We start from the raw sequence: 18,908 nt of genomic DNA, 5'->3' as shown, positions 1-18,908 counted from the left end.
CCTGTACACACACAGATGGGCAGTTGTGTGTTTTCTCATTTCTGGGATTGCTGGAAGGATCTTGCAAAAACATGGACTATGAAAGGCTGCAAAATAAAAGTGGTGTATTGGTCATTGCTGAGGAACGCCTTGATGCTATTGGCCTCTCTCTCTACAAGGCTACATCTCGACTGGCATGATTTTCCGCAAATGCTTTTAACGGAAAAGTTTTCCGTTGAAAGCATTTGCAGAAAAGAGTGTCTAGATTGGCACGGACGCTTTTCCACAAAAGCACTTTTTGCGGAAAAGTATCTGTGGCCAATCTAGACGCGCTTTTCCACAAAAAAGCTGCGATCGCCATTTTTGCGATTGGGGCTTTTTTGCACAAAACAAATCTGAGATGTCTACACTGGCCCTTTTGTGCAAAAGCTTTGCGCAAAAGGACTTTTGCTCGAATGGGAGCAACATAGTATTTTCACAAGAAGCACTGATTTCAGACAGTAGGAAGTCAGTGTTCTTGTGGAAATTCAAGCGGCCAGTCTAGACACAGCCCAAGTGTTTCAGAAGTTAGGACAGAGGTGGGCAATAAAACAGAGGTGGTTCATCAGGGTTAGCCCCTGGTGGGCTGTTGCTGCTATATTTACCTGCACCTCTGCAGGTATAGGGGATCACAGCTCCCATTGGCTGAGAACGGCAGTCCATGGCCAATGGGAGCTGTGTTTGCCTGTACCTGCGGAGGTGCAGGTAAATATGGCAGTGTGGGGGCCCACCAGGGGCTAACCCTTGTGGACCAGATCCAGCCCACAGGCTGGTATTTGCCCACCCCTGAGGTAAAATAACATGTAAAGGATTATGGTTGGGATTAGATCTCCCCAGACCCTTATTAGGCTCCATTGTTTAAATGCACCTACATTCCATTTAATCTTTCTAGCAGCAGGGCTGTCCTTAATATTTGTGGGGCCCTCCGGAGTACTATTAAACTGGTGTCCCTGTACCCGACAGCAGCCTGAGGCCGGGGGAATGAGACGTGATTTTGGAATCTTCAGCAACTCGCCAATTCAATATTTTTAAAGCAAATTTTAAACTAAGGTCCTGTTGACTAACACAGTCAATTCAGAAACCTGTTCAGAAATGCCTGTTAAAGGGCTTCTTTACCACTCGAATGGCTCTTTTCGCAGGTTCAGTGATCGGCTTTTTCACTTTTAAGTTAACTAGATCCTTTCCGGAAGAAGCAGAGCCACAGACCAGGAACAGGAAGGCGTGGATGGGTGGACATTAAGACCTAGCGATGCCCCAAATTTTCAAGTGCCCTATGGAGCTCCATATTCTGTGTATGGGTAAGGACAGCCCTGTTAGCAGGAAAGGTTGAGTTAAACTTGTCCCACAGGTTGGGTGAATTACTTAACAAGCCTCACTTGCTTGGTTACACTTACCAATTTAAAGCCCACTTTTGAATCTTTTCTCTTGAACCCCGTATCAGGTTCCTTCAGCATCACCAGTGAAATGTGGTGGTTCAGTTGGAAACTGGAGCTGTTCTGATTGGCAGGTCCTCTCTTTGACAAGTTCTTCACGCGGATATCCTTTTTATGACGGGAGGGAAAGATTGATGTGTGGTAGCCATACAAACCAGCTATTGCTTCCTCTGCCATTTGGTCCAGCTCAGCCAGTTTCTCACTGACTAGGTCAAACCTAGAAGGGACAAAAATAATAGGAATGTCTATTCGGACGCACACATGATTTTTTTTTTTACGTTGATGAAAGTTTAACCTCTAGGCCATGTCAATTCTTGATGTCTTTGTTGGAAAGACCAATCACGGAGGTGAGTAGAAAGTATCCAAAGTTTTCAAAGACGTTATAACTGGTACGGTACTTTTCTGTGGAGCCTGCCAACCTCTCTCTGGGTATGTCTACACTAGAAAGTTAGTTCGAACTAACGGACGTTAGTTCGAACTAACTTTCCTATGCGCTACACTAGCGCTCCGCTAGTTCGAATTTGAATCGAACTAGCGGAGCGCTTAGTTCGAACTAGGTAAACCTCATTTTACGAGGACTAACGCCTAGTTCGAACTAGCTAGTTCGAACTAAGGGCTGTGTAGCCCTTTAGTTCGAACTAGTGGGAGGCTAGCCCTCCCCAGGTTTCCCTGGTGGCCACTCTGGCCAACACCAGGGAAACTCTATGCCCCCCTCCCGGCCCCGGACCCCTTAAAGGGGCACGGGCTGGCTACGGTGCCCGTGCCAGGTGCAAGCCTGCCAGCACCCAGCTAGCAGACCCTGCACCTGGCACGGCACAGAGCCACCCACCCGATGCCCCCCAGCCCACCCCCTCTTGCCGGGACCAGGCTGGCGGCTCCCGGGAGCTTGCCGTGGACCGCAAGAGGCGGGCACCTTCCTGGGCTAGTGCGGACATCGTGGACCTCGTCCACGATCTCCGCACTAGGCACAGGAAAGTGGCCGTCTAGGGCAGGAGAGCTGCCAGCCTGGCCACCCAGGAGCAGGTGTGCATGAAAATCAAGGGGGTCCACTGAGACCCCCGACACTGAGCCCTGAGCTTACAATGGCCGTCCTGGGTCAGACCAAAGGTCCATCTAGCCCAGTAGCCTGTCTGCCCACAGCGGCCAACCCTAGGGACCCTGGAGGGGATGGACCGAAGACAGTGACCAAGCCATTTGTCTCGTGCCATCCCTCTCCAGCCTTCCACAAACTTTGGGCAGGGACACCACTCCTACCCTCTGGCTAATAGGACTCCATGGACCCAACCTCCATGACTTGATCTCACTTCCCTTTAAACTCTGTTCTAGTTGTAGCCTTCACAGCCTCCTGCAGCAAGGAGTTCCACAGGTTAACTATTTGCTTTGTCAACAACAACTTTCTCTGACTAGTTTCAAGCCTGCTACCCATTCCTTTCCTTTGGTGTCCTCTAGTCCTTCTTTATGGGAACTCAGGAAGAACTTTTCTGAATGCACCCTCTCCACCCAACCCCTGCTTTTAGAGACCTCTATCCTGTCCCCCCTCCGTCTCCTCTTTTCTAAGCTGAACAGTCCCAGTCTCTGTAGCCTCTCTTCATCTGGGACCTGTTCCCAACCCCTGATCATGTTAGTTGCCCTCCCCTCTCCCAGCCTTTCTCTTCCCCTCTCCCACCTCCTTTTCCCAGTCTCCCCCAGTTTTGTTCAATAAAGACAGAGTCAATGTTGGAAGAAACGTTATCTTTATTTTGTACATCAATAAGAAGGGGGGCTAGGGAAGGGCAAGTGGAAGGAGGTGAGGGAGGAATGGGGTACGAGCCCCCGATGGGGAGGACTGGGCTGGCTCTGCGGGCTTCTGGGGGTGGAAGCTCTCCTGCAGCCCCCCAATTACTCCCTCTCCCCAGATGGCAGCCTGCGGCAAGTGCAGCCGGGCTGATGGCCGAGTGGTGTGATGTGCCCAGTGTGGGCACTCAGGGCACTCCAAGCCAGAACTTCTTTGCAAGCGGGGCACCCCTTAGAACTGTGTGTCCGGGGTGGGGGTCGGGACCCTTTAAGCGCAGCCCTCGGCTAGCCTGAGACAGTATCTCCATGCTCTAAGTCCTCCTTTTATGCCCTGCCGGCACTGCTTCCGGCCATCATTAAGCCCTGTTCAGAGTCCACTCAATGTGGACTTACTAGTTCGAACTAGCAAAACGCTAGTTCGAACTAGTTTTTAGTTCTAGATGCGTTAGTTCGAACTAGCTTAGTTCGAATTAACTAATTCGAACTAAGTTAGTTCGAACTAGCGCTGTAGTGTAGACGTACCCTCTTTTCCTATCCTATTCCTTTCTGTATGTTTTAATAGAAATTCCTGTAATGCAAGGCCTGCAGGACTTGATGTAGCCTGTATGAGTTGCCTTTAGCAATAGTGTAGTGTGATAAGTAAGGGTTAATTATCATCTAGAAATTATATATATATTTAATATCTTTTTAGAAATTATGGAAGACTTGTGGCAAAATTTTCATTTGGGTCTGTACACAAATGGGGGCTGTGACACAGTGCCTTGTGAGACCTAAAATAAGTCCCAAACTGCAAACCCCAGTTCACTGACATTGTGGATTAATGAAACAGGAGGAAACAGGCTCTCTCTATGTAACTGCAAAGTTCCCGCTTTTTCCATGTCTGGGAACAAGTCCAAGGGAGCGCTGGGTGATTTTATTCATGCATATTCAAAAGTTGTCCCACTATTGCCATCCAATCAGGTATGCGTACCCACAAAATCTCAGGGTGCAGAAATCTGGTTTTTGTTTATCGGAGGCTGGGTATTATGACGCAAAAAGAAGGATAAAAGTTATGGGAATAAGGAACCTCAGGGCTCAAGCACAAGCTCCATCTACTTCCTCATCAAGTATTTCTTTCTTTCTTTCATTTAAGTTCTTTGCTTCACTTTACTTATTCTTTCTAAGTCTTTGCTTCTTAGTTCTCCATTCTTCACCTTGCGCTAAAGTCCCACAAGCAGAGGGAGGCTGGTCCTTCCATACTCGGTCTTCTGGGAGAAAGGGATCTGAGTATGTAGGTAATTCTATCTGTAAACTTAGATAAGTACAATTTATATAACCAGATTTTGTTAATGTTGCCCTCGGAGATGATTGAATCAATCTGTGTAATCTGTGCTGGGTGCTTTGTTTTGTTTGCCATCTTAATACCTGTTATAATAAAATTTGTTTTAATTTGGTACTGTCCTCATTGTGAGCATGGCTGCTGTTATGAGCCCTCAGATCCGCCTCCATAAATAACTTTATAGCTTCAACTTACGTGACCTGCAGTAAGGAGGACAAAAATCTAGAAACTTCTATTCAGATGGGTGAGCCTTCCCCACATAAATTCTATTATACTTCTCCCCCATGCTACACCTGCAGTCTTTACAAATCCTTACCATATTAAGTTGAATTATCTTAATGCAAATTTAGTTAATGATCTTTATGTATAATTTTGGGCCAGAATTGTACATAGCTTCTCTAGAAATGGAGAAGAGATGTAAGACCTGGAGGATCAAAAGACTATATGGAACAATGTGTCAGACAACAATAGACTTTTAGGACAATATCTGAGAAGAACCCTGAACCCTGGGAATTCCCAGAACCCTGGGAAATATCCATGGGGAGGTGACTGCAACATTATTCACCTTGGTTATGCAAAATGCAGCCTTTTGAAACGACACTTTGCAGAGTGGGCCTTTGTTGGCTGTTCACCTATTACAGAAGGCCAAGATCAAAGGCCCAGGTGGTATAAATGAAAGAGAGATATTCAGGGCTGCTCTGGTTCTAAAGCTGAGACAGTTGTGAACTTGTAACCATGGGGAAAACCAAGTGGTAGGTTTTGAAAAGTTAACACCTACCAGAGCCCCAGGCTGGACTCAGGATGACCTTTGGTAAGCTTATCAGCATGTGCTCTTTTATTATGTGTAATGTGTTTTCTCTGTATTGCTTTCACCTCTGTGCTTGCTTATAAAGATCTGGGTGGTGATTTGGAACTGCTGTTCATAGCCTTGGATGAGAAAGCAAAGTGCAGACACAGGCCCATTTAGGCAGCCTGGCTTGCTGGGAATACCGTAGTGTAAGCCTGGAAAAACCTGGCCAGGAGGGAGCATCACAGATCTACGCACAAGAGAGGTGATGGCTGTGGATCTGAGAGCTTAGAGTGGGCATTCTTGGGTGGACAAATGTAGAAGCCGTTGACTTGAACTGTGACTGAAATAGCATGGTGTTGCTACGTGTGGCTTAATTTTCAAATTTGGACCTCAGATTTGCAACCATCTTGTTCTTGGCTGCATAAACAGGCATGTCTGCAAGCAAGTTATGTAACTGCAACAGGCACATTAAGTCATTGCACACTACATAATCTGAATGTAATTGAATGAATATTTGTCCCTGATAGTCTGGGCCCCAGTCTGGCATGTACATGACCAATCTTAGGGAAGTCGGTGAGACTATCCCCACGCAGAATTATTTGTATGCATAAGTGGTTTTGCAAGAGCTGGTTTTAGCTTGCAATTAGATATATCACTTAGCCCTGGTCTACGCTAGGGCTTTATTTTGAAATAACCCCCCTTATTCTGAAATAATAAGTGGAGTGTCCATCTATTTCGAAATCTGAACTCCTGCTTTTCTCGGGGAATAATGCTAATTTCAAAATAGTTATTTGGAGATAGCCATAGTGTAGCTGCTCCGGTGCCACTATTTGAAATAACTACTCCCCAGAATAATTCAAAGTGTTTTCTCCCCAGTGGTTCCTGGAGCTCTAAGTCTGAGGAAGCGCATCCACAATAATGGAGTCTGCCTCAGACTAATTTCGAGGCTTCCCCATAGTGTGGACACCCTATTTCGATTTTGTTATTTTAGGAGTTATTAAATCCATTTTAATTATTTTGAAATAGTTTCCTAATGTAGACATGCCCTTAGTGTCCAGGGGCCATGCTCTGTTGATTTGATATGAAGGACTTAGCAGCAGCTAGCAACTTATTTCAGGGTAAAAGTACTTTTTTTCCAGAACAGAAAATCAATTAATGAAGTCGAAGCAGCCCCAGAGATCAGCTCCTCTCATCTTGAATGAGTACGGAGAGAAAGTAAATTGCTATGCATCATCCTTCATGCCAGAATGAGGTCTGACTCCAAATCTACACCGAAAATAAAGTGGTTGAATCTCTATTCAATCCAGGGGTCCAATCCTCTCCCCCAAATCTGCACCGACTAAGTTGTTTCATCCTAACTCAAATCAAGGCCCAACCCCCGCCATCTGCCCTGGGACAGTGATAAAACCGTGGCAGCCCACCCCAAATGCTGCTCTACCTGTACGGGTCCAGATTGCAGAGAGTAATGGCTGGAAACATCTTGGGCTCCGAGTGAACTGACATGGTCATGATGACAGGGTAGGTCCAATATTGGCTGAACAGAAGAGCGAACTGCCAATACAGCATCCCAAAGCTGGCAAGGAGGAGCAGGGTCCAGAAAGCCGTCTTCATCTTGTTGCTGCTCGAGCACACGAGGCGGACAGTGCCATGGATGGTGGTGTTCTTGCAGAAGAACTCAAACATGTCCCTGAAGCTGCTGTAGAACTCAATGAGGCCTTCATCCCCCCTCTCTTCATTCACCCACTCCTGCTCCATCCTCTAAGGCTGTTTCCATGCAAAAAGAAAACAAAAAGCTCTCATCAGCCTACAAGAGCCAACGGGTGGAGGCTAGCTCCCCATCTCTCAATACCATGCAGAGCAGTGTTTCTTAAACTGTGTTCTGTGGCACACCGCGGAGAACAGAATTAAAAATGGCCGCCCTTAAAGGGGCAGGTGACTTTTTTTTTCTCAATAACTTCCCCCTGACTCTATTTACCCCCTGACGAAAAAAATCCTTGGTAAAAAATCCTTTCCTCATAAAAAAAATTGTTTGATGTTCTTCAGTCTTAAAAAGTTTAAGAAACACTCTTGCAGAGAATAGGTCCACCACATAGGTGAAAGGAGTTGGTGCTTACACAAGGAACACCCAAAGTTTTCTTTGTTCCCAGGGCTTGGACACCAGTAACCTCCTTGTGGAGAGGTCGAGTATTCTGGCTACTGCCAAGTGGATGAATAAAGACCCAGATAGTCTTCGCTTGATACTGACATTCCAGCGATGACAGGGGAGATGTCACAAAGCTGTCAGAGTGGGCATGTGTAAAGGCATCCAGTGCTGCAGACAGAATTGAACAAGAACGTTTCCTCTTTTTCAAAAAAACCCCTCAGGCCTCTGATGTGCATTAAGCAATGCTAACACTGACGGATGGCGAAAATCCCTGCTGTCGTAATTAACAGTAGAGGATCAGAGGTTAATCTGGATGAGCCTATGGTGCTGTATAAATAAATGAATGGTAATGAATACAAACACTTAGACGCTGGGCAGTGTAAGATCACACACGACCTTGCTCGATTTTCACACGTGGTATTATTTTGGAAATGATGCTGAGCAGGTCCCCTAAAGAATTAGCCATGGGAAGAGGCCTGTCCCAGCTAATGATGTTGGATGTGTTAGCAGAGGACTGGGTGGTATCCTACTGGAAGCCTTCCCCACTCTGCACACCTGTGTCTTTATTAAAGAATATTTTAATGTGAATGTAATACTTCTGAATGTCCCTGGAGAACAAACAACTTGCTCCATTTGTCCTAGGTCGGGGACAGCCAGGCTCTATCCCAGACATGTAGGCACCACTCCCAGAGGGAGGAGGGGAGTTCAGTCTCTTGGGTTCATTCTGTCCTAGGTTTCGCTGCTCAGATTAACAACCTAGGGTCCCATCAGAGCAAGCTAGGGTGGTGGCTTCTGAGAGTTCCACATAAGCCACCAAACCACCATTAAATGGCAGCCAACTTTTGATCCTTACTACCAAGGGCTGGGTTGGAACATGTGATCTGCAGCCCTTATCGATCTCCTATGCCAGCCAATAGTCTATAAGGGTATGTCTACACTACCCCGCTAGTGCGAACTAGCGGGGTAATGTAGGCATACCGAACGTGCAAATGAAGCCCGGGATTTGAATTTCCCGGGCTTTATTTGCATAAGCCAGCCAGCGCCATTTTTAAATGCCGGCTTGTTCAAACCCCGTGCCGCGCGGCTACATGCGGCACGGGCTAGATAGTTCGGACTAGCAAGCCATTCCGAACTATCTGTACACCTCGTTCCTCGTTCCACGAGGCGTACAGATAGTTCGGAATGGCTTGCTAGTCCGAACTATCTAGCCCGTGCCGCGTGTAGTCGCGCGGCACGGGGTTTGAACAAGCCGGCATTTAAAAATGGCGCCGGCCGGCTTATGCAAATAAAGCCCGGGAAATTCAAATCCCGGGCTTCATTTGCACGTTCGGTATGCATACATTACCCCACTAGTTCGCACTAGCGGGGTAGTGTAGACATACCCCAAGAGTGGTGGCCATATTGTGTCTCTTTTACTGTTAAAGTGCAACTAGCTGAGCTCCCATTCTCCATGTACCAGATTGGGTGCGGGACGAGACTTGAGACCTCTGCCCTGTAGGATTGCCAATGTTCACAGCAATGGCATGCGGTCTGTCTGGTAGGAAAGTTGGCAACCCTATGCAGTGGCATTGTGAGGTAAGGGAGGGAGGGAGGTCTTGGGGCTTCACCACTGCAGGGTTCACCTGCCAGGGCTCAAGGGTTCTATCTCTCAGAGATCAGAGATCTCTCTGAAGGCTGAAGCCCCATACCCCATCAGATGCCTCCTACGGGGTGAAAGGCTCAGCCCCCTGAGGTGTGTCCTGGTTCCTGAAACTCTGAAGATTGCCTTATGCAGTTTGGAGGGCCAGTACATTTGGACATCCCTGGCCCATAACCTTTTGTGTTAAAGGACCTCTCCCCAAAAGAAACCTTGTGCCCATCAAGAACCATAAGGAGCCCCTTTAAGAGTGGCAATAGAAAGAAATAGACGTGGCAGGCGTTGGGATGCGGCGGCTGTGTCACAGCACGCAGCCGCAGAACTGAGCCATCTAGAAAGGGAAATGAAGAGAAGCACCACCTTCTAAGTTCCCCGATAGCTGCTTAATGAGCCCAGCCCAGCCAGGGGCTCAAGACTCAGGAGGGAGGGGACATGTCCCTACAGGCTGGGAGAGGCTCGCTGCTCTGTCCTCAGCAGGGAGCTCCTTGCGCAAGTCCTGAGCCCCTGGGCAGGGTTCATTAAGCTGCGATGGGGCTGTGCTGCTGCGCAGCTTAGTGGAAACCTTGACCTGATACAACACCCCCGAGGGAGTTTCTGGAGTTGAAATGCAATTGTGTGAACTGGAATTTGGCTAAGACCCTAAGGCTAACAACCTGCTCCTAACAAAATGCCTTGGAATCTTAAAAAAACCACACAGATGGACTTTCATGCTCGTGAGCACATCATTAATATCTCGGCTTGGATGTGTCCAGCAAAAGACAGTCCCCTGCTGCACAGACATAGCATTGCAGGGGGCTTTGCTCCCCTCTCCCCTGGGTTTTTACAGCCAGGGGGACTGCTTCTGACTCCCCCTTGGGCTAATCTCTGGCTTGGTTAACCCTCCACCCATGTAAAAGTCTAACGCCTCCTGGGGTAGCATGAGTCAGTCCAAATAAATATTCACACCAGTCTTCAAATTAAAAGCTCTTCCATTCCCTCAGGCTTCATTAAAGCTTACCTACCTGTTCAGCCCTAATCCAGAGCTTCTCTCTCTCTCAGAGATGTCTCCTCTGCAGTCTACAACTGAGCTCCCTTACCCAGCTTAGCGCCTCCTCCTCTGGCCAGGAGACAACTAGTTACTCCCCTCAAGGGCACAGCATATTTAAGTGGGTTCTTTCCCATGCGTTGGGGGCTAAGCCCTATCATGCCCCTCCACCACTTGGGACTCTGGCCTAAAAGCAATCTAGTGGAATGAGTTCCATCCACGGAAAACTCCGTTAGCATCACTTTCTGGAGGAACCAGTATGCCCCCAAGGTCACCCCACCCCTCCCTGACTCAGTGTCTATGATGCTAGAAAGGCCAGGTTTACACTAGATCTGGAAGGTCAGGTTAAGGTATGCAATTCCAGCTATGTAAAATACATAGCTGGAAAGTGCTTACCTCAAGCCGAGCTTGGAGCCGTCTTCAGAGGGAGGCCGATGCTGAGGCAAATAAATGGAACAGCGCTTGCAATGCTGCTTAACAATGAATGACTGTGCTGATACACCTTGTATAAGCCTAGGCCTCGCTAAGGCTTATCAGCTCTCTTCATAACTGTGTTCTTATGCAATTTTACTGTATTGGCACAAGGAAATAAGTAGATTAAGCATAATAAACATGCTTATGTTTAGCGACATTACCAACACTTCCACTGTTTGCATGGCTCTTACAAGACATATTGGGGTAAATTAGAGCTAAATAACAGCACAGAACACTGAGAGCCAGGACTGGTGGCTGTAAACAAACTTTATGGGACCGTGAGAAACTTGGCCACGCCCATGAAAAGCGAACATCCAGCTAACTAAAATCATGCCGGACCACGGATGTTGCCAGACCAGAGAGTGCTGTACTAAGGTTCAACCTCCATACGCATCTCAAAAAAGGGGGGGGGGGGTAGGAGAGATAAACACAAAAATTGAAATTTCACCTTTAATCAACGGTGTTTGCTACTGATACAGAACTCATTCTCTGTGTGTGTAGTATATCTGTCATCTCTGCAGATATACAAGGGCACTCAACTACAGCACTGTCAACCAGTGAATGCTAGTGGCTACATATGGTTATCTATTGACGTATTGCAGACGGCTTAATCATTTCATGTTGCTGCTCATACTTGAACGCCTTTCAAAACAAAAATATTGCACATGACAAAACTCTTGAAATAAATCAGTATTAGCATTGTTGTTGTGCATTGCTGTTTGGTCCTGTGGAGGCAGGGAAAAGGGGGTAAGGGAATTTGTGTGTCGCCATCTTGGTCTTGTTAACAAAAGAGCAAGACTCAGGCTAAGTCTGAGACCTGACAACGCGAGAGTTGTGATAGGACGCTGCCTCTCGCCTCCATACAGAAATAAGGATAGAATACTGACTCTGGCAGAGACCTTGAGATAAGGAGCATCTGGGTGGAACTAAAATAACTGTTCGCCATTGGTGTTTGTAATGGGAAGGAGACTATTTGTTCAATGTTATTATATCTAATGGACAGTATATAAACTGCTTCATAATTGCTTGTATTTGAAGATCTGCCTCGGGGAGGACGGGGCTTCCCCCCCCATCCAAATCAGTTTTTCCCTTGCTGCAGCTAGTATTAAAACTGTCTCTGGCTACTTGTTGCTCATAAACACAGAGTGAGGACAATGTTTTCTTTCACAATTTGGTGCTGTGACTCGGAGGGCAACATCCGATTGAAGACAGTGATAGCGTTTGCGGACCGTTCCCCTTCACCCTCAGGGTGCCAAACGAGAGGTAAGAGACCTTTTGAAATCTCTACTGGGGTGTGGAGGAGAGCTGCCTGTGGGGTCATCTACTTCTTGTGGGCTCACGCCATCCGAACCTCTTGAATCTGCAACAAGGTCAGACGCAAAGCAGTTTCGGGGGGGGGGTTGCTTTGCCGCCCCCAAGTAGAGTTAGTTGTTGTGGTTATTGGTGGTGCCGCCTCGAGTACAGGAAGAAAGTTGTATTGCATCTGGACATCAGGCACCTGAGGTTTATGCAGTCCTGGGTAACTGCTGTGGTTCTGGGGGGAAACGTCTTGTTTGCCGCCCCTGGGGGGAACAGTGTTGGTTGCTGCCTCAAATATGGGTGAGATCCATGGAAAGAGATGCATCTCAATGTGGAAAATGTAGAAAACAAAAACAAAACAAAAAAAGGAGAAAAAAAAAAGGAGGTATCTTTGAAAAAAAGTGATGAGTATGAATGTAATGCGTAGAGTCTGAATGCCGCTGCCCAGGTCTCTGAGAAGTAAGCTGATTCCAGCCGCACCAGGGCTCTCCCACGAGGGAGTTCTGAAAGCAAGGGGGGGTCAGCCAAACCTCGAGACCCAGCGGATGTGTGAGGGAGTGACGACTCCCCTTATTTCATGAGCTGCTGATAAGGTTTGACACTCTAGACCCAGCAGACCCCTTCTTTGGAGTGTGTAGAGTTAGTTCCCTATAAGCCGCTGAGTGGGCAGGGAGCGGACAGGATACTCCCCTGAGTGACTAAACTGGGTGGGGACCAGTCTAAGCACACCCCCACACCGCCGAAAGGCACCCCTGTGTACTATATGTACGTGCATCATGATCCAAGGACCTGTAGGCATTGGACGGATTGGCAGAGAAAGAAATTAAAGCCCTGAGGGATGAGATTGAAGCTCAGAAAAGCAAAAATCCTCCCAACAGTGAGAAATGTAACTTACAAGCAGCAGCGCCTCTGTGCCAAAAGAATGTACTAGGAGTGAGAGGAAAGGATTTCTCCGCTAGCATGCCCATATCTACTGTGCCACCTTTCCCAAGCTAAGGGGGGAATTTGGCACAACATTACCCCTTTACTCCTCTCTATGGGTATGTCTACACTACCCCGCTAGTTCGAACTAGCAGGGTAATGTAGGCATACCGCACTTGCAAATGAAGCCCGGGATTTGAATTTCCCGGGCTTCATCTGCATAAGCCGGGCACCGCCATTTTTAAATCCTGGCTGGTTCGAACCCCGTGCCGCGCGGCTACACGTGGCACGAACTAGGTAGTTCGAACTAGGCTTCCTAGTTCCACGAGGAGTAACGGTAGTTCGAACTAGGAGGCCTAGTTCGAACTACCTAGTTCGTGCGGCACGGGGTTCGAACCAGCCGGGATTTAAAAATGGCGGCGCCCGGCTTATGCAAATGAAGCCCGGGAAATTCAAATCCCGGGCTTCATTTGCAATTGCGGTATGCCTACATTACCCTCCTATTTTGAAATAGGAGGGTAGTGTAGACATACCCTATGCCCAGCCCATACAGGCTATACATCATTATAGATAGAGAGGAGGCACAAAAGATAACTGAAAGGGATCAGCTCTTCCCTATGGAAAAACAGGCTCTAGTACTAAATCTGCCCGATCCAAAGCGAAACGCCGGAGTTTTGGAATAGACTTAAGAGCTTGTGGGAAGTGTTCCTCCAAATCCTGAAGGAAGGAATTCCCGCCGACCCCTAGGCATTTTGCTTGGAAACATACACAGAACACAACGCAGGAGCAGGAAAGGGCTGCCAAGCAACTTCAGGAGATTCTCAAGCCCTTGTTAGCAAATAGATAACTACAGCCTCTCTGGCTGGAATCGCAGGTAACCCAAGGAAGTTTCACAATGCATGAGTGAGGGCTGTCCAGAAAAATATATCAATAAACAGTCAAAACCTTCCCCTCGCATGCCATTATATTGGCTTGAGGGCGTGGGAGGAGGTAAATTAAAAGCCACCCTAAGTCAACCAGTAGAAATTGAATTTGAAGATGTAATCACTAGAAGCTAAATCTGCCCTAACACAGACACACATTCTGTGACCTAGATCTCCGTACAGATCATGGGCAAGTGATCCACCCTAGAGTCAGCAGCATAGATCAACCCTGCTGCAGCTTGGCTGTTATGAAAACCCCTGTACTAAGAAGTTTAAAAGTACTATTAGCTGACTTCAATAATAAATATTTGAATAAAGCCATTTAGCAGGAATCAGGACGGACCATAAGACGAAAAAAGCATGTGAAAAGAGGGTAAGAGGTTTGGAGCCCGATAGGCAAAGTAGAAGGAATAAGGAAAGTAGAAATACAGTCATTGGAAAGTTAAATTAATAGGAATGAGGAAAATTTCATGAGGGACAAAGCAAGTGATGAAGGATATATGAAGGTGAGAAGTGACTCCATGGGAGAGTGGAAGGAATTAAGCAATTGTCGTAATGTGTGAGAAGGAAACCTGCTTTAAAAATGATTTCTTGCAGCCTCTTTTAATAATCCAGGCAAAGAAACAGTCAAATGTAAACATTTGGCTACAGACACCTTGTTAAATCTGCAAAGGGGAAATAAGGAATTCTATTGATACTTAATTGGCTAAATGCATAAAAGAATGAAATCTATACATTCAATCCTTAAGGTTAAATTTACTCTCTAAGAAAACAAATCATTGTTTTAAGAATCCAAGCCCTGAAACTTCATGGTGTCTCTGTTCAAGACTGAGTTGATAACACTTTTGGCTTGCTTTCAGATCCAAGGGTGTGTGTGGGTGCAGATTGCCTGTTTGTTCAGGAGGGGTGTGAGGCCCGCTGTTGTCCCTCCCTCCTTGAGTGAGCCTATAACATAGAATATGATTTTTTCAGGAAAAGAAAAGCTTTTTGCTTGCTGGAACAGTAACTGGCTAACACCTTGTGCTAAGGAAAAGCATTATAGCTTCACACATTAAACCTGATCTGTGATACAAGAGGAAAACTGAGACATGCCACCTTTAACTTAATAATTGAACAATGAAGTAATCCATCCAAACTCTCTGGTTTACAAATTAAAAGCATACCATTGGGTAACAGCAGGCTGTTCAAAAAAAAAATTAGCAAGGAACATCTATAAAAGAAAAGTATTCTAAAACAATTATTTGTTTTCTGAGAGAGTAAATTTAACCTTAAGGATTGATTGTATAGATTTCATTCTTTTATGCATGTAAGTTACATTTCTCACTGTTGGGAGGATTTTTCCTTTTCTGAGCTTCAGTCTCATCCCTCAGGGCTTTAATTTCTTTCTCTGCCAATCTGTCAAATGCCTACAGGTCCTTGGATCATGATGCACATACATATAGTACACAGGGGTGCCTTTCGGCGGTGTGGGGGTGTGCTTAGACTGACCCCCACCCAGTTTAGTCACTCAGGGGAGTATCCTGTCTGCTCCCTGCCCGCTCAGCGGCTTATAGGGAACTAACTCTACACACTCCAAAGAAGGGGTCTGCTGGGTCTAAAGTGTCAGACCTTATCAGCAGCTCATGAAATAAGGGGAGTCGTCACTCCCTCACACATCCGCTGGGTCTCGAGGTTCGGCTGACCCCCCTTGCTTTCAGAACTCCCTCGTAGAAGAGCCCTGGTGCAGCTGAAATCAGCTTACTTCTCAGAGACCTGGGCAGCGGCATTCAGACTCCCCTCATTACCTTCATACTCATCACTTTTTTTTTGGTGCCTAACATGGGATCCTGAGTGGCATGGAGGAAGTAAGTATCTAGAGGAGGGTCTGCTGGCCCTGTAGGCAGAGATCGAGGAGTTGGTGGCCAACACCAAAGGCATATCAGGGTTGACTGTTTGAGGTACACACAGATAGGGAACACCGCAGACCATGCCAACCCACTCTGAGGCACTCAACCAGGCAGTAGAGGTCAAATCTATCATCGGGGCAGCGCCTTTACTTGGGGATGAATTTGAATAGTGTTCGCCAAATTATGTGGGAAGTTTTGATTTTAACATTTATAATAGTGCTGGTGCTGTACTGGTGCTTCCAAAGTAAATTTAAAAAACCCTGAAACTATTGCATTTAACCTGGTGGGTTAAAGAGAACCCTAAAGTCAAGAGAAAGGAACTATAGGAGTAAACTGAGGCAGTCCATGGTATCTTGCTGAGAACTTTCAACTCAAAAATTTGAGGTTCAAGAATACACAGATCCCTTCACACAGACAAAACAGCTAAACTTGACTCTGGTTTCCCTGGCAACCACCTTCCAAAAGGGCCTCACTTTGATAAGGCCAGTACCAAACAACCAAAGAACCGTGTGGGATTGTTTTTCATTTTTTGCTTTTATTTCTAGAAAATAAGCTTGGATCCAAAGGAGTCAGCTGGCTTTTAGCTCATAGAATAGAGACTCTTATGTCCATCAGGAAAAGACTGCTCTAGAAAGACCTTTACCAAGTTTTGCTAACCACCTGTCTGGACCCATGCTTCTCACTGCAAAAAGACCCCTCCATCTCGAAATGATCCTACCCCAACTGCTGATAAGCCTATCCCTCCTTCTGGTCCTGCTTTTCCTCCTGCAGAACAATAAGAGACGAGTACAAGGTGAAGTGCTTGTAACCTCTCCCTTGTCCACTGACAGCATTACCATGCATTCAGTATCTGCCAGAAGAACCAAAATATTACACGGTGACGTGCTAGTAACCTCTCCCCTGCATAATGCTGAACCATGACTGTTTCAAGAAAGAAGAAGAAATGTCCGCTCCGCTGACACTGCCAAAACCCAGAGATTTCTGACTACAAAAGGACATTAAGGACTGACCTTGGTGAAAGAAGCGAAGTACTGTATACTGGCAAGGAGAAACTTGTGGCAGTGGTTTGGGTTTCTTCCAGGATCTGGACTCTGTGCTTATGGACGGGTACCATCAGCATGTACTGCCCTCGCTAATTGGTTTTTAAATGCAATTAACCCTTAAATTCCAAATACCCTTTAATTGGATTACCTTAGTACCCGACCGAGTTCAAAATCTGCCTTCACTCTTACCAGTGGTCCAGAAAAATCTCTGAATTGCAGGGTCAAATTTATGTGCTCCAAAATATATATCAGTTTGAGAAGCACGCTTTCCATTTAATCCATAGCACATTCTCTTTTGTGTACTAATTATGATGTTGTGTTATGTTACTAAAATTATAGAATAGCCCTATTATAGAATTATATTGAGATAATGATTTTTTTTGCTTTTTGCTTATTTTAGAAATATTTTATTGAAAAAGATGTAATAATAGAAATAGCTTTTATGTATTGCCTAAATATGTATTGTTGTTATAATTTGGAAATAGAAATGTAATGCCTAATGAAAATAGAAGTTTAGAAAGTTAGTTGTGCTAATAGCACAAAAGGGGGGACTCTGGAGGCAGGGAAAAGGGAATAAGGGAATTTGTGTGCAGCCATCTTGGTCTTGTTAGCAAGAGAGCAAGAGTCAGGCTAAGTCTGAGACCTGACAACGCGAGAGCTGTAATAAGACGCTGCCTTCGCCTCTCGCCTCCATACAGATATAAGGATAGAATGCTGACTCTGGCAGGGACCTTGAGATAAACAGCATCTGGGTGGAACTAAAATAACGGTTAGCCATTGGTGTTTGTAATGGGAAGGAAACTAATTGTTTAATGTTATTATATCTAATGGACAGTATATAAACTGCTTCATAATTGCTTGTATTTGAAGATCTGCCTTGGAAGATCTGCGTCCCCCACAACCGACTCAGTTTTTCCCTTGTTGCAGCTCGTAATAAAACTGCCTCTGGCTACTTGTTGCTTACAAACGCAGAGTGAAGACAATGTTTTCTTCCACAGTCCGGACACACAGTAATTCCCGATCTTTTGTTCTTAATCTTATTGTTCCTCCTGCTCATATTCAATACTTTATTTCTAAACAATATCTGTATTTCTAAACAAGAAGTTTTGTCGTGAATGTGGAAAAAACCACAAAGACTGCATAGCATATTGAAAATAACATGGGATTTTTCCAGGAAGCATGAAAGGGAAGTTTAAGAATGTCTTTCTCATGATAACAAAGTTTAGAGGGGGAAACGGGTTAGTCTGTTTCAGCAAAAACAACAGGGAGTCCTGTGGCACCTGAAAGACTTTATTTGGGCATAAGCTTTCCCGGACTGGAGCATCTGACAAAGTGGGCTTCAGCCCATGAAAGCTGATGCCCAAATAAATCTGTTAGTCCTTAAGGTGCCACAGAACTCCTCGTTGTTTTTACACATGAAGGTTACTTTCATCAAAACTACAATTATTTTCTCAAGTGTCATAAAATTCTCAAGCATGCTGTACATAGTGTTGTTCTAACTTGTTAGAAATAGAACTGAGAAGCAATACGGCAGAGATAAGAAATCACTCCCATGTCCCTGTGTTAAATGCACTCATTGCACATACACAGCTATAAATATGAAACACAGATAGGGATCTTCAGAACAATGAATTTCAGGGCTGAGTCACTAACAAGTTATAAAGATGCTTGCTTGGTTTATTGAGAAATGCCAATGATTTCATATAATTTTTAAATTAATGAAAGAAAGCTTCAGAGGGGTAGCCAAGTTAGTCTGTAACAGGAAAAATTTAAAAAACAACAGTCTAGTAGCACCTTAAAGACTAACAAAACATGTAGATGGCATCATGAGCTTTTGTGAACGCAACCCACATCTTCAGATGACAGGAATATTAGAAGTCCAGATCCAAGAATAAATAAGGGTATATCTACACTACAGAGATTTTTTGGAAAAATGTCTGTTTTTCAAAAAAAAAAAAACCTTGAGTTACGTCCACACTGCAATCACATTCTTTCAAACGAAAATCGAAAGAACAGAGGGGTTTTTCCGACATTGGAAAGCCTCATTCTATGAGGAAGAAGCCTTTTTCCGAAAGAACCCCTTCGGAAAAAGGTGTGTGTGGATGGGCAAGAGGGAGTTCTTTCGAAAGAAGAGGAAAGAAGAAAAAGCAAAGGTGCCTAGTGGCTACTCCATCCATAGTAATCACAGCTTAAATGTGAAATAGCGTCCATTTCAGTATGACATTAT

General features: G+C 45.6%; 1 protein-coding gene across 5 annotated transcripts in view; it reads right to left on the bottom strand.

Moving 5' to 3' along the window:
* SCNN1D (sodium channel epithelial 1 subunit delta) overlaps nucleotides 1-18,908 on the bottom strand; it is a 43,499-nt gene that overhangs the window by 19,087 nt on the left and 5,504 nt on the right. For 2 of the 5 annotated variants that reach the window (XM_075906270.1, XM_014575523.3), the window contains exons 2-3: nucleotides 6,771-7,096; nucleotides 1,413-1,668 (exon numbers count right to left, since the gene is read on the bottom strand). In XM_075906270.1, the coding sequence (XP_075762385.1) occupies nucleotides 1,413-1,668; nucleotides 6,771-7,087 (573 nt within the window). In that variant the 5' untranslated portion in view covers nucleotides 7,088-7,096. Of the gene's footprint in view, nucleotides 1-1,412; nucleotides 1,669-6,770; nucleotides 7,097-7,446; nucleotides 7,644-18,908 lie in introns of all 5 variants that reach the window. The other 3 variants (XM_075906272.1, XM_075906271.1, XM_075906269.1) reach the window with 2 other exon arrangements.

This window comes from Pelodiscus sinensis, chromosome 23, assembly GCF_049634645.1.
Source record: "Pelodiscus sinensis isolate JC-2024 chromosome 23, ASM4963464v1, whole genome shotgun sequence".
NCBI lineage: Eukaryota > Metazoa > Chordata > Testudines > Trionychidae > Pelodiscus > Pelodiscus sinensis.
This window is presented reverse-complemented; position numbering and strand designations above follow the sequence as displayed.